This window comes from Erinaceus europaeus, chromosome 12 (assembly GCF_950295315.1).
Source record: "Erinaceus europaeus chromosome 12, mEriEur2.1, whole genome shotgun sequence".
Taxonomy (NCBI): Eukaryota; Metazoa; Chordata; class Mammalia; order Eulipotyphla; family Erinaceidae; genus Erinaceus; species Erinaceus europaeus.
Window position 1 is genome coordinate 73,851,808 of NC_080173.1, and position 15,089 is coordinate 73,866,896.

A 15,089-nucleotide genomic window follows, 5' to 3' on the forward strand; every position below is an offset into this window, starting at 1 on the left:
GGAACAGTAATAACCTTTTCTCCACTCCTCTAACTGAAATAAACAGAGGAATTGCACCTGGAAGCTGTGAAATCAAACATGAAACCAAAGTGTTGGAAAAAATAAAGTTTTCAAAAACCTTTTTAAACTAAAAATACAACTTGTTTATTAGTGATTTAAAAAGGGAAATCCTCGCGGGTCATGCGGTATCACACTGGGTTAAGCGCATATTGTGCAAAGTGCAAGGATCCATGTAAGGATCCCAGTTTCGGACCCCGGCTCCCCACCTGCAGGGGATCACTTCACAAGCCGTGAAGTAGGTCTGCAGGTGTCTATTTTTCTCTCCCCCTCCTCTCTCGATTTCTCTGTCCTATCCAACAACAAAACATCAATAAAACAATAATAATAATAACTACAACAACGATAAAACAAAACAGGGAACGAAAGGAAAAAATGGCCTCCGGGAGTTGTGGATTTGCAGTTACCAAGCCCCAGCAATAAACCTGGCGGGGGGGGGGGGGGGGCGGACCCAGAGAGTGAGAGATTGTAGAAATAAGAAAAAAGGTAAATTCTAAGTTATGAAATGGTCATCTAAACCAATGGGGAAAAAGCTGTGTCCTTTAGCTGACAATTTTCTAAATGGTACAACTATGAAAAAAGCAGGTTCCTGAGTCAATTAGGAAAAAGTTCCTTTACACTAAGTCAAATGTTTAACTAATTAAACAAGTATCAGGGCTGGGTAGCTAGCACAGTACTATCACATACAACTTATATGAGGTCCTAAGCTCTATCTGCAGCACTGTTAAAAGAAAGAATTGAATAGTAATCTTGTTTTTTAAAAAAAAAGAAAAGAAAAAAATTGGTGCATCGTACCAAAAGTAAAGGATTTCGGTTGGGGAGCTTTCAGGTACTGGTGCATGATGATGAAAGAGGATCTGGCCTGGAGCAATGACTATGTTATGCCGAAAACTGAGTAATTTGAGGCCAGGCAGTGGTGCACCTGGTTAATTGCACATGTCACAGTGTGCAAGTACCCAGGTTTAAGTCCCTGGTCCCCACATGCAGGGGAATACTTCATGTACGGTGAAACAGGGCTGCAGGGGTTTGTCTCTTTATTTCTTTCTTTTCTTTTTTATTTTTAATATTTATTTATTCCCTTTTGTTGTCCTTGTTGTTTTATTGTTGTAGTTATTATTGATGTCATCGTTGTTGGATAGGACAGAGAGAAATGGAGAGAGGAAGGGAAGACAGAGAGGGGGAGAGAAAGATAGACACCTGCAGACCTGCTTCACCGCCTGTGAAGCGACTCCCCTACAGGTGGGGAGCCAGGGGCTCGAACCGGGATCCTTACGCCGGTCCTTGTGCTTTGCGCCACATGTGCTTAATCCACTGTGCTACCGCCTGACTCCCTATTTATTTCTTTTTAAAAAGAATTTATTTATTCATGAGGAAGACAGGAGAGGGAGGGAGGGGGAGAGAGGGGAGGAGGGAGAGAGAGAGAGAGAGAGAACCAGACATTACTCTGGTACATGTGCTGTGGGGGATTGAACTCAGGACCTCATGGTTGAGACTCCAATGCTTTATCCTTTGCGCCACCTCCCAGACCCAGTCTCTTTATCTTCCCCTTTCAATTTGTGTCTTTATCCAGTAATACATAAGTATATTTAAAAAAGAAAACTGATTTTATACATATACCAATAATTATATTTACTGTAAACCATTAATCCCCCAAATTAAAAGGGGGGGCAAGAGATTGTTCATCAGGTAAAACATATGCTTTACTGGTGTGCAAAGCCTAAGGAGCAAGTCCCAACATCACATGCAAAAATTATGACACTGGAAAAAGTTCTATAGATGAGATTGATGTAATGGTCTCTCCTTTATAAATAAGTGAATAATGAAATTGTCAGCCAGAGTAGAAGAATCATATAATTTCAGCTGCACCAAAACTAAACACAAATAAAAAACCCCAACAACAATCAGGGAGGGGATGGAATACGAAATTCTGGTGGTGGGAATTGTGTAGAATTGTACTTTTACACTATGGTATTGTCAGTATTTACATTTTATAAATAAAAGTAAACACGCAGGTTAAGCACAGGTGGCGCAAAGCACAGAGTATGGATTCCGGTTTGAGCCTCCAGTTCCCCACATTCAGGGGAGTCGCTTTACAAGTGATGAAGCAGGTCTGCAGGGTCTATCTTTCTCTCCCCCTTTGTCTTCCCCTCCACTTCCCATTTCTCTCTGTCCTATCCAACAATGACATCAGAAACAACAATAATAACTACAACAACCATGAAAAACAAGGGCAGCAAAAGGGAACATTTTTTTTTTTTTTTAAAAAGTGAACACGAACAAAAACCCAGTTACAAAACAAAAATTATTTTTTTGGTAGGGGAGATAACAAGTTTATACAAACAGACTTTAATGACTGAGGAAATGAGGTCCTAGGTTCAATCCTGCACACCGCCATAAGCAAGAGCTGAGGCAAGGCTCTGGTAACAACAATAAAAATAATTACTGTAATTGTTTTTTCTCGTAGCCATTCAGGATCTTTTTCATCTTCACTATCTACTTCCATTTCCTGTGGACGGAGAGGTAAGCAAGTATCACTATGGAAATAAAGCCGATTGTGTCCACTGCTGTAAGTTCGTTGCTGTTCCACCTCACCATCTTCAGATTCAAGAAATTCAGACATACTTGCTTTTGTTCGTTTTGGCCTAATGAAAAAACAATGTTGATGTAACTTGGCATTTATATATTCTCATTTACTAACAACACTGAGTTGAGCTGTGCAACAGTTTGCAATATCATTTTGTAAAACAAACCACAAAGCAACTATATTTGAAGCAAGCCTCTTAACTATAGAATTAAAAAGTTTCTTTTCAGTGTATAATGTCAAACAGGCTTATTATCAATTTTTAAAACCAGAATTTTAAAAGTAAAATTCTTCCTTGGTATGAAAACTAAACTAGGGGTTGGGTGGAAATAAGAGTCATTCATCTAGTTTAAGAGAAAGAAAAAGGGGGCCTGGAGGTAGTTTGCTCAGTTGAGTGGTAAAGTGTATATACTTCATCACACATATGGACCTGGGTTTAAGCTCCTGGCCACCACCGGGGCGCATCTACATAGGGGAAGCTTCATGAGTGGTAGAGCAGTGCTGCAGTCTCTCCTCTCCCTGTCTCTCAAACTTAATCAAAAAATTAAAATAAAAAAAGAAGGAAGTGGAGGAGATGAGGAATAGATGCTCCAACAAGTAGTAGAATTATGAAAGTACTGAGCCCCAGTGATCATCCTAATGAAGATGGGGGGGAGGGGGGGGATGATAAGAGGGAAAGAAATGCTAATTAGGGAACTGAATTAATATAAGTATAGGCCCTGAGTTGGTAGAGGGCCTCCTCATCCTTACAGGTATAGGTCCTAGGCTGGACCCAGCACTGTAGGAAAGCAACAAGGACAAAAATAAACATGGCTGTCGGAACAGTACTTTCAGAGTTCCTGAGCTTTGACTTCCACTCATTTAAAAGGAGAAAACAAAAACACACAAATTAAAAATGTTAAAAAATGCGGGAGTCAGGCGGTGGCGCAGTGGGTTAAGCGCACGTGGCGCAAAGAGCAGGGACCGGCGTAAGCATCCCGGTTCGAGCCCCCGGCTCCCCACCTGCAGGGGAGTCGCTTCACGGGCGGTGAAGCAGGTCTGCAGGTGTCTATCTTTCTCTCCCCTCTCTCTGTCTTCCCCTCCTCTCTCCATTTCTCTGTCCTATCCAACAACAAAGCAACGTCAACAATGGCAATAATACCGCAATGAGGCTGCAACAACTAGGGCAACAAAAAGGGGAAAAAATAGCCTCCAGGAGCGGTGGATTAATGGTGCAGCCACCGAGCCCAGCAATAACCCTGGAGGAAAAAAAAAAAGTTAAAAAATGAAAGAAAATAAGAATAAAAATGTAGCAACTACATTTTTATTTTTCTGTTAGGGATACACTTGTATATCAACTTTAAGGATGTTCCCTGCACTGCACCCCAGACAAAAATCTCAAGGTTAAGGAACCATGAGATAGAACAGTAGACATGAAAAAGACTTTCATGGCTGAGGCTGAGGATCCAGGTTCAATGCCTGGCACCAACAGATCCCAAATCCGAGCAATGTTTTAACAAAATAGATAGATGAACAAATAATAAATTAATAAGAATGAAATAAATTATAGGATAACTGTAGATGAATTTGTTCCATTCTTTTTGTAAATGTAATCTTAGCAATTTGCTACTGGCTAATGGAGACAGAACAGTAGTGCACACCACATAACAGAGTACATGGGTCACTAAGTGACAGGTACATGGGGTTTTATAGTTCACAACCCAAACATTACTTATTTTATACTGCTTTCTTGCAAGTTTTTACTGAGCTATGTGCATAGAAACTTTTGCTGAGAAAAATTAGTACACCTAGCCACTTGTATCAATGACATTTAAAAACAGGACAATTCTGAGGAAGAAAATCTCCACAGAAACAGGAGTCCAGGAGGGCTTAGGTAGTAGTGCTTATACTAATGATTCCACCTAAATAGTAGTTTTATTCCTCCTCGATAATGAAAAGTAGAGAGGAAACTTGTTTTATGAACTTTTACCTACCTACACACAAGAATGTGTGTAATGGGTGTTCTTTTAACTGGTCCATTTCGACTAAAAGCAAATCCAGGTTGACGATGAATATCCTGAGGGTTTCCTGCATAGGAGCCATCATAACACTCATTGATAGAAACATCTATCCTAGCACCTTTGGGATGATACTGTAACAAAAATGGCAATGTATTTAGGAAAAGAAAGTATTACTTATTTTATCCTAAATCCCTACCCTCGTATTAATTTTTTTTTTTTAAAGATAGAGACAGAAGGGCAGTAAAGAGACCACAACACTGAGGCTTCCTTTGATACAGTGGGTGCCAGGTTCAGATCTGGGTTGCAGACATGACACAGTAGCACACTAGCTTTTTGCTGGCCTTTTCCTTCCTTTTAATTAGTGTTTATGGAGGCTGGAAGACAACACCCCAGAAAAGTATATGCTTTACCATGTGCAAAGACTAGGAAACAAGTATCTCACCACCACATAGGACCATGCAGAAGAGAAGTTTTTACAAATGGTGGAGCAGTGCTATATTATCTCTCCTTTGTCACTCACCTGTACCTAAAAATGAACAAACATCTCTGGAGCAGTAGAATACTGATGACCCAGTGAAAACCCGGTGGCAAAAACAAGCAAATAAGAACTTACTTGTAGAATTTCCCCCGCCCCCTGCTCCATTTGTGAAATACTGTCTCAAAATCTAAAACATACTACATATACTAGAATAGATACAGGAAGCCAGAAAATCTTTAGTCAAAAGATTTGTGTTAGGGACCAGGGATGTAGCTTAGCGGTAGAGTGAATGTATCCTCTTCCCCCTCAAAAGAAAAAGGATTTGTGTTTAAAATCTGGGCCGTGCTATTTATTGGACTAATAAACAAACAAAAGACTTTCTTTAAATCCCACCTTTCTTCTTTTGCCACCAAAGTTATCACTGGGGCTCAGTATTTGCACTTTGAATCCACTGCTCCTGGTGGCCATTTTTCCCCTGTTCTTTTTGGTAAAGACAGAAAGAAATTAAGACAGGTGGGGGAGACAAAGAGGGAGAGAGAAAATGAGACACCTACAGCACTGCTTCACCACTTGTGAAGCTCCCCACCTAAAGGTCAGGACCAGGGATCTGACTCTGGGTCCTAGTGCACTGTATTGTCTGCACTCTACTAAATATGCAACTGCTCATCTCTTAAAAATTTTCTTCTTAGCAAGAATAAGGAAGTTATCCCTTAAAGAGGTGCTATCAATAGATTTGTTATGCAAAGATATATAAATTCTAACTCACTCGTTGTAATTACATATTAATCAAGATATCAAATGCCAAAAATTTTTGGAAATTTGTACAAACTACAATTTTATTCTCGATATACATATTGCCTTATATTTTACTGGTTAAAAAAAGCTACTTACAACGTAATTGAAGATAAATCTACTATGGCAGAGTTTAAGATGCTTGAGTAAACTATAAAGTTTACGGCAATTCAGAGTGCACCAAGGGCAATGTAGGTCATCTCTTGCTTCAGTTTGTTGCCTTGTATTGTTGTTGTAAAGGAACTTTAAAAATAAAACATGCAAAAAAGGTAATTTTTAAAATTTACACTTCAAAATTAAATCAGTATCACAATTAAAAGTGATTAAAACTCCACACAGAGCCATCCTGATAAAATATACAAATGATTATACTGGAAATCTTTTTGTATTGTCTTAGCAGATTAAGTTAAAAATACAAAAGCAAAGGTAAAACATTTAAAATAAAAATTATTAAAACTCAAAATGAATATAAAAACAAATACATTTACAAAATACTTCAGCTGTAACATTAGAAGGCATTTCATCATTTAAAAAGGCCAGCTGTGTTTACCTGATAAAATATCCGTAATTTTTGTCGGTTTTCATTTGAAGTATCTTTTTCTTTTCTTGTTTGTAGCTCTGAAGTCAATGATTCCTTAACAGCTGAAAATATACTTTTAATATTTATTTATTCCCTTTTGTTGCCCTTGTTGTAGTTATTATTGTTGTAGTTATTGATGTTGATGATAGGACAGAGAGAAATGGAGAGAGGAGGGGAAGACAGAGAGGGATAGAGAAAGGGAGACACCTGTAGACCTGCTTCACCCTTCCCTCTTGATTTTTCAGTCACTATACAACACATATAAGTAACATATCATATACCATCTATGGTGAGGGTAGATATACAAAGAGACTCTCATGCCTGAGGCTCAAGGTCCTAGGTTCAACCCCATGCACCGACCGAAACCATAAGCAGTGCTCTGGTCAAAAAGAAAGAAAATAATAATCATATACCATGTCTTACAGTATGTGCAACTTTTTATTTAAAAAAAAATTTCCCCCTCCTATATCTGGCAAAAAAGTTTTTGACTAAAAAATCATTAACTAGTACTTCAGCAATAACATTTTTTTACCTCCAAGGTTATTGGTGGGGCTCAGTGCCTTCACTACAAATCCACTACTCCTGGAGGTTACTTTTTCCCTTTTATTGTCCTTGTTTTTTATCGTTGTTGTCACTGCTGTCGTTGTTGTTGGATAGGACAGAGAGAAATGGAGAGAGGAAGGGAACAAAGACAGTGGGAGAGCAAGATAGACACACCTGTAGACCTACATTACCGCTTGTAAAGCAACCCACCTGCAGATGTGGAGCCAGGGGCTCAAACCGGGATACTTATGCAGGTTCTTATGTTTAACCCACTAAGCTACCGCCTGACCCCCAGCAATAACTTTTAATTAGTGTGGGAGAACAAATTTACAAAGTTTATATTTTTATATAAACTTTTTTTTTTTACAAAATTTGTCTGCTTTGTAAAAATATATATATATATATATTTTTTTTTCCAAAGGATAATTATATGTAGCACAGGACAAATGAACGTGTTTCTAAACTATTTAAAGCGTCCAAACATATTCTTTTGTATAGTAATGTTTCCTTACCAATAGTTTGAGTAGGCTTAACTGAACCAGGCTTGTTTTCTTGATGGAGACTCTCTGAATTTCTAGTGGCAAGAGGCTTAGCAATAGGAGCTGTAGATTTGTCACTGGTCTCTCCTGTCCATCGAAGGGTGAACTGCAACGTAGGTCCCTGAGAAAATGTTTCAAATGGTGGCAGCCTCTAAACAAATTAACAAAATATGAAAGAGTAATGGTTCACATAATGAATTGAAATTTTAGGAATATAAATTTTTATTATATGTCAGTGAACGTTTTATTTAAAATAAACTTTTCTTTGAAAAGTTGAAACAGATTTTCAGGCAAGTAAATGTATGATTTAATGGAGATGCAGTAATATAGAGCTTAAGCTATCTAACAGTTGAAACCATTTTATCAACAATAGCTTAACTGCTACCAAGTATCGACCACCCCCCCCCCCCGCCCAGAGGTGGGGAGCTGGGGGCTCGAACAGGGATCCATACGTCAATCCTTGCATTTTGAGCCATGTGCACTTAACCAGCTGCACTACTGCCCAACCCCCAGATATTAACACTTTTTAAAAAATATATTTAATTTTATTATTTGTTGCCCTTGCTGTTATTTTATTGTTGTTACTGATATTGTTGTTAGATAGGACAGAGAAAAATGGAGATAGGGAAGACGGGGGTGGGGGGGATGATATGAAGATAGACACCTGCAGACCTGCTTCACCGCCTGTGAAGTGACTCCCCTGCAGGTGGGGAGCCGGGGACTTGAACTGGGATCCTTAAGCTGGTCCTCGTGTTTGAAACACCTGCGCTTAACCCTCTGCGCTACCGCCTGACTCCCATTCCCATATCATCACTCTTAATTAAAACTAAATGTTTAGATGACAATGTAATCTTTTATTTCCCAGGTACAATTAATTTTATTCCTAGTGTTATTGTAATGAGGAATCTAAGTAAAAAAACTGAAGCACATGTGATCCCTTTTCTTTCTTTTTTTTTTTTTTTTGGTAAGATTTTATTTAGTTATTGATGAGAAAGATAGGAGAGAAAGAGCCAGACATCACTCTGGTACGTGTGCTGCCAGGGATCGAACAGAAGACCTCATGCTTGAGAGTCCAATGCTTTATCCACTGCACCAGCTCCCGGACCACGTGATCGCTTTTCTTACATTCTCACATAATAGCAATATTTGCCCATGAATTTATTGCCAAAGAATCTCAACTACTATCTCTAATTCTAATTCCACTTTTCAGTCCACAAACATGAAAACAAATAGCTTCTAAGATTGCATTCATACTATTTCCTTTATAGAAAATTTCAATGGGGTACTATATTCCTGTATGTAACACAGGGTTAAACAATTCCTAAGTTTTTTATTATAAATAATATTAAAGTGTAACTTAGTATTAGACTGGAAATGAGAAGAAAAGTGTAATGATATATACTGATTACAATACAGTTAAGTCCACATATAACAATGTACGACTAGTGGTGGTACATGTGGTAGAGTGCACACATTATAATGCACAAAGGAACTAAGGTCCTCAGTCCCCATCAGCAGGAAGAGATTTTCACAATCTGTACAATAGTGCTGCAAGGCTCTTTTATCACCCCATTCCCTCTCAATCTTTGTCTCTATCAGAACAGAAAGGCAAAAAGAATGGTGTGGGGGGAACGACCATCTTAAGGGATATAGTTATAGTGCAGGAACTGAGCCTGGCAGTAACCTTGGTCATAATAAAAACCTAGAAGATATTAAGGTAACTATGTTCACTTAGTATTTTCCAAAACATGAAAATATTAACACAACTGAACCAACCATTAAAGTGGCACTGGTGTTGTAAAACTGTTACACACACAAGCCATACATATTACTTTTCTTTTCTCACGAATAATTTTAAATAGACATTTATAAAGATGACTCACCAGTCCCCAGTCAAAGCAGAAGCACCTGATGCACCACCACCCAGACCCTTCTTTCTCCTTATCTCCCCCTCCCATCTCAGCTTCTGTCTCTATCCAATAAATAAGTAGAGAAGACTTTTGTTTCAAAATCTTATCCTTTTTTGTTGCTACTGCGCTTAAGATTGAATGTGTTTCCAACATTTTCACTATTTAAACATTTTTGATTTAAAAAAAAGTTGCCTACATTTTTAAAATTAACTAGTTACTAGCTTGTGAATTGTTAATGACTAAAAGTAGAATTTGCTTTTATCCATACTATTCTATTCTCCAATAAGATAGTGCTAACTTATGTAGGGAGTCAGGCAGTAGCATAGCGGGCTAAGCACAGGTGGTGCAAAGCGCAACGACCGACATAAGGATCCCAGTTCGAGCTCCCGGCTCCCCAACTGCAGGGGAGTCACTTCACAGGCGGTGAAGCAGGTCTGCAGGTGTCTGTCTTTCTCTCCCCCTCTGTCTTCCCCTCCGCTTCCCATTTCTCTCTGTCCTATCCAACAACAACGACACCAATAACAACAACAATAAAACAACAAGGGCAACAAAAGGAATAAATATTATAAAAAAGTCATATGTATTTATTTATTTTTGAAGATTTTATTTATTTATGAGAAAGCTAAAAGGAGAGAGAAAGAACCGGACATCACTCAGGTTCGTGTGCTGCCGGGGATTAAACTCAGGATGCATCTTATGCTTGAGAGTCTAATGCTTTATCAACTGCGCCACATCCTGGACCACAACTTATCCTTTTTTACATTTTTGCCTCCAAGGTTATTGCTGGGGCTCAGTGCCGGTAGTACGAATCCAACACTCCTAAAGCCTAGTATTCCCCCCCTTTTTGGGATAGGTCACAGAGAAACTGAGAAAGGGGGAGATAGAGAGAGGCAGGAAAAGATAAAAAGACACTTGCAGACCTGTTTCAATACTAGTAAAGTGTCTCCCTTGCAGGTAGGGAGCAGGAGTTCAAGCCCAGGTCCTTACGACTATGTAGTATGCTTAGCTGGGCATGCCACTGCCTCCCCCCCATCACTTATTTATTTTTTGCAGAATGGTTTATTTTAAATTATTTAATCTATTTTGTATCATACATGAAGGCTTCTCTAATGGGAAGACAGTTTTAACGTGCACCGACATTTGTTTCTGAAGCTATATGTTAAGTTTACATTTATATGCCTTCAGAGTTGTTAGGTGCAAATTTGGGTGTTTATTTTTTTCTTTTACCAGTGCACTGCTCAGCTCTAGCTTATAGGGGTAACAAGGTACTGAACCTGGGACTCTCAGGAATGAGAGTGTGTTTGCATAACCATTACGCTAACTCCCCTGCCTGGTGTAAGTCTATTTCCAGAGACTGGAGTCATTTTTTATAGCAATTAATGAATAACTTTTGATTTTTAAATTTTATAATGACAGAGAATTTTAGAGGAGGAGAGAAAGACGTCTACAGCACTGCTTCCCTGCTCATGAAACTTTCCGTAAGCAGGTGTGGGCTGGGCTTGAACTGGGTCCTAGTGCATACTAATGTGTCCTCCACTGACTGTGCCACTGCCTGGCTTCTTGAAATTTCTTTCTTGAAAAGCTCGCTTGTGAGCTTGTTTGGAGGTTCTAGCAGGGGAGCGCAGCTACTCGTATACCCTCGACCGAAGACCGGTCCGTCTCTATTCGGTCTTCGACCGAGCGCGCAGCTTCGGGAGGGACGCACATGGATAGTGGGGGTTGTATTGTTAAATGGGAATCTGGGGAATGTTATGCATGTAAAAAAAAAAAAAGAAAGAAAAGCTCGCTTGTATCATACAATTTAATTTCTTTTCACTATATAGTATATTAATACATGGTATACCTTCTTAAAAAAAAAAACTACTTCTGCATAATTTCTATAGTATTAGGATTATTTTTTAAAGCCAGATATAGATAGGCAGAGAGAGAGACATACAGAGAGAGACATAGAGAGAGATACCCCAATGACAATACCAAAGTTTGCTTGAATACAGTGTTGGTCAGGCTTAAACCTGAGTTTTGCACATGACAACACAGCATACTATACAAAGGTCCATCAATCGACCGTATGAGATTTTTTTTTTTTTTCCTCCTCCAGGGTTATTGCTGGGCTCGGTGCCTGCACCATGAATCCACCGCTCCTGGAGGCCATTTTTTCCCCCCCTTTTGTTGCCCTTGTTGTAGTTTCGTTGTGGTTATTATTATTGCCCTTGTTGACGCAATTCGTTGTTGGATAGGACAGAGAGAAATGGAGAGAGGAGGGGAAGACAGAGAAGGGGAGAGAAAGATAGACACCTGCAGACCTGCTTCACCGCCTGTGAAGCAACTCCCCTGCAGGTGGGGAGCTGGGGGCTCGAACTGGGATCCTTATGCCCGTCCCTGCGCTTTGCGCCACATGCGCTTAACCCACTGCGCCACCGCCCGACCCCCCGTATGAGTTTTTTTAAGGTCAGCTTGCTTTTTAAAAAATCCACTCAGAATTTTGCATGCAATGATATATTTATCTAATATATTTAGAAATATAGTGAATACTTTTATTCTAGTAAGTCTACTTATTCAGAAAATATATGCCTATTCTATTAAGTCAACTGCTTAAAATCTATTTCAAACATTTTATATATGCTTATATAAACAACAAATTTCTTGATAAATTACTAATTATCATGTTATTACCTGATGTTGCTAAGAGATTTATAATAAAACAGCAGTTAACATTCATAGAATACATTTTTTATACCAGGCATGGTGCTAAGCATATTTTATTTAATCCATCAATTCTATGTCTCATTTTATAAATGAGAAAAACTGAGACAAAAATGTATTAAGTAACTTTCCAGATGCCCTATTAATTTAAAAGTGTAATTTCCAACCTGGCAGAGCAATGACTTCTATGAAATACCTTGACTAAATGATTTTAACTTGTTTTTTCCAAAGCATAAAAATAAAGGTCATTATTTCTAGTAAGAATTTAAGAAAACATCACTCAAAAATAGGGAGTTCATAATTATGATGTGCTTAACCTTCTAACCAGTTCTTACCTTCCCATCAAGAATCGTCTCCCATGTTGCTCTTTTCTTGCTTATTGGACATTCTTCCATTTCCTGCATGGCTACTTCATATTCCCCATCTAAAAGCTGTAAGCGCCTGTTAGATAAACACATACACTTTAGAGTAACCTGTATATTACTATAATTATAAAGATTCTACATACTTCTATTAAAGTCATTTATTGACTAAATTTTTGTTTTTTGCCTCCAGGGTTATTGCTGGGGCTCAGTGTCTGCATCACTGAATCCATTGCTCCTGGAGGCTATTTTTTTCACTTTTGTGGCCCTTGTTTAGCGTTGTTGTTATTATGGTTGTTATTGCTATCATTATTGTTGGATAGGACAGAGAGAAATCTAGACAGGAGAGGAAGACACAGGAAGAGAGAAAGAAAGACACCTGCAGACCTGCTTCACCACTTGCGAAGCGACCTCACTAAAGGTGGGGACTCGAACCAGGATCCTTGGGTAGGTCCATGCACTGTGCACCATGTGCACTTAACCCTCTGCACTATAGCCCGGCCCCCTGACTACATTTATTTATTTAAAATTTTTTAATATTTATTTTATTTATTTATTCCCTTTTGTTGCCCTTGTTGTTTTATTGTTGTAGTTATTATTGTTGTTGTCGTTGTTGGATAGGACAGAGAGAAATGGAGAGAGGAGGGGAAGACAGAGAGGAGGAGAGAAAGATAGACACCTGCAGACCTGCTTCACCGCCTGTGAAGCGACTCCCCTGCAGGTGGGGAGCCGGGGTTCGAACTGGGATCCTTATGCAGGTCCTTATGCTTTGCGCCACCTGCACTTAACCTGCTGTGCTACAGCCCGACTCCCCTATTTAATTTTTTAAAAAGATTTATTTACTAATGAGAAAGATGGGAGGAGTGAGAGAAAGAGCCAGACATCACTCTGGTACATGTGTTGCCAGGGATTGAACTCAGGACCTCATGGTTGAGTCTAACTCTTTAGCCACGGCGCCACCTCCCTGACCACCCTGACTATAAAGTTATAACCTAGTTTATGTAACCAACAAGATTCTAACATAATGCCTATTACTTTATTCCTGACATAGCCAATTTTTATGATTTGCTCTAGTTACTACTAGAGAATCAATTTATTACTGTAGCTACACAGTAAAATCTTTAAGGGTTTAAAGTATAGTATGCTAAAGGTCTCAAAACTAAATAGCTTTAAACATAATTTGTAAAGCATGTGTCCTGGAGGTTTTACACTGTTAAAATGGAAAAATAGGGGGTTGGGCAGTATCACAGTGGGCTAAGTGCACATGGCACAAAGCTCAAGAACCAGCATAAAGATCCCGGTTAGAGGCCCCAGCTCCCCACCTGCAGGGGGGCTGCTTCACAACTAGTGAAGCAGGTCTGCAGGTGTCTATCTCTCCCTCCCCCTGTCCCCCTCTCTCCCATTTCTCTCTGTCCTACCCAACAACAATAATAGCCACAACAATGATAAAACAACAAAGGCAAAAAAAAAGGGGGGGGAGCCTCCAGGAGCAGTGGCTTCATGGTGCAGGTTATTTATCCCAGTAATAACTCTAGAGGCAAAAAAGAAAGAAAGAAAGAAAATAGCAGTACTGCAATACTTGTCTTAGGGTACCTTTAAAAATCAAGTCTTACTAGCAACAATGATTATAATTATAAAATACTGCAGATATCTGGCAATAAACATTTCACAAATTAATCAGTAAATACTGGATGGATCAATCAATTGAATTACACTCATACCTACAATATAGTCATAATCCATATGCATATATATAGTCTATTTTTTCATATCTTTAGATACCACTACTTTACTAAACACCATTCTTTAATAATGCTCGGATTTATTGTATATAACAAGAATCTGACAATTCTTGATCAGTTTTAAAGAAATGCAGTTAAATAACACTTAACATTTATTGAGTGCTCTCTATGTGCCAGGCACTCTTAGTATTTCTATGTTTCATTTAATCTTCCCAACAGATCTTATAACTAGATGCTATTACTCCACTTTTCATAAGAGGAAACTGAGGTACACTTATATAACCAAAGTTCACACAGTAATGATACAAAGCTACCAAGTGGATTCAGAAGACTTGAGTCCAGTCTAAATAACTCTTACACCAAAGTGTTTTGAGACTTAGATTTTGTTTTTATACTATACTACTTGTATTTATTCTACTTTGAAAGTACATCAACAAAGCCATTCTACTTCCTATTTTAGAAGATGAATTTTAGTACTGGAGAGGCGGTTCACCAGAAGAGAACACTGCACATTCACAAGGCCTAAGTTTATTTGTGGTACCACATAAAAACTTTTTAGAAACTAAATAAAAGCTCAATTTTATAGAATACATTCAACACTTACAGACTGAAACGGTACTTCCCTCATGCATTATATATGGTCACATAATAAATTATTTTACGGTTGTACATTTGAAAGCTATAATCCAATTTACTCTCCTACCTGTAATGTATGAGGAGGCCCTTTTCCCCACAGCCTCATCAACAGTGCTTTATCAAGTTTTTTGATCTGCCAAACTGGTAAGTGAAAAAATGACATCTC

General features: G+C 38.7%; 1 protein-coding gene across 2 annotated transcripts in view; it reads right to left on the reverse strand.

The window, feature by feature from the left end:
• SUZ12 (SUZ12 polycomb repressive complex 2 subunit) overlaps positions 1-15,089 on the reverse strand; it is a 77,073-nt gene that overhangs the window by 6,328 nt on the left and 55,656 nt on the right. For both annotated transcript variants that reach the window (XM_007530814.3, XM_016191566.2), the window contains 6 exons: positions 12,519-12,624; positions 7,544-7,721; positions 6,459-6,550; positions 6,008-6,151; positions 4,612-4,769; positions 2,501-2,699 (listed from right to left, as the gene is read on the reverse strand). In XM_007530814.3, the coding sequence (XP_007530876.1) occupies positions 2,501-2,699; positions 4,612-4,769; positions 6,008-6,151; positions 6,459-6,550; positions 7,544-7,721; positions 12,519-12,624 (877 nt within the window). The remainder of the gene's footprint in view (positions 1-2,500; positions 2,700-4,611; positions 4,770-6,007; positions 6,152-6,458; positions 6,551-7,543; positions 7,722-12,518; positions 12,625-15,089) is intronic.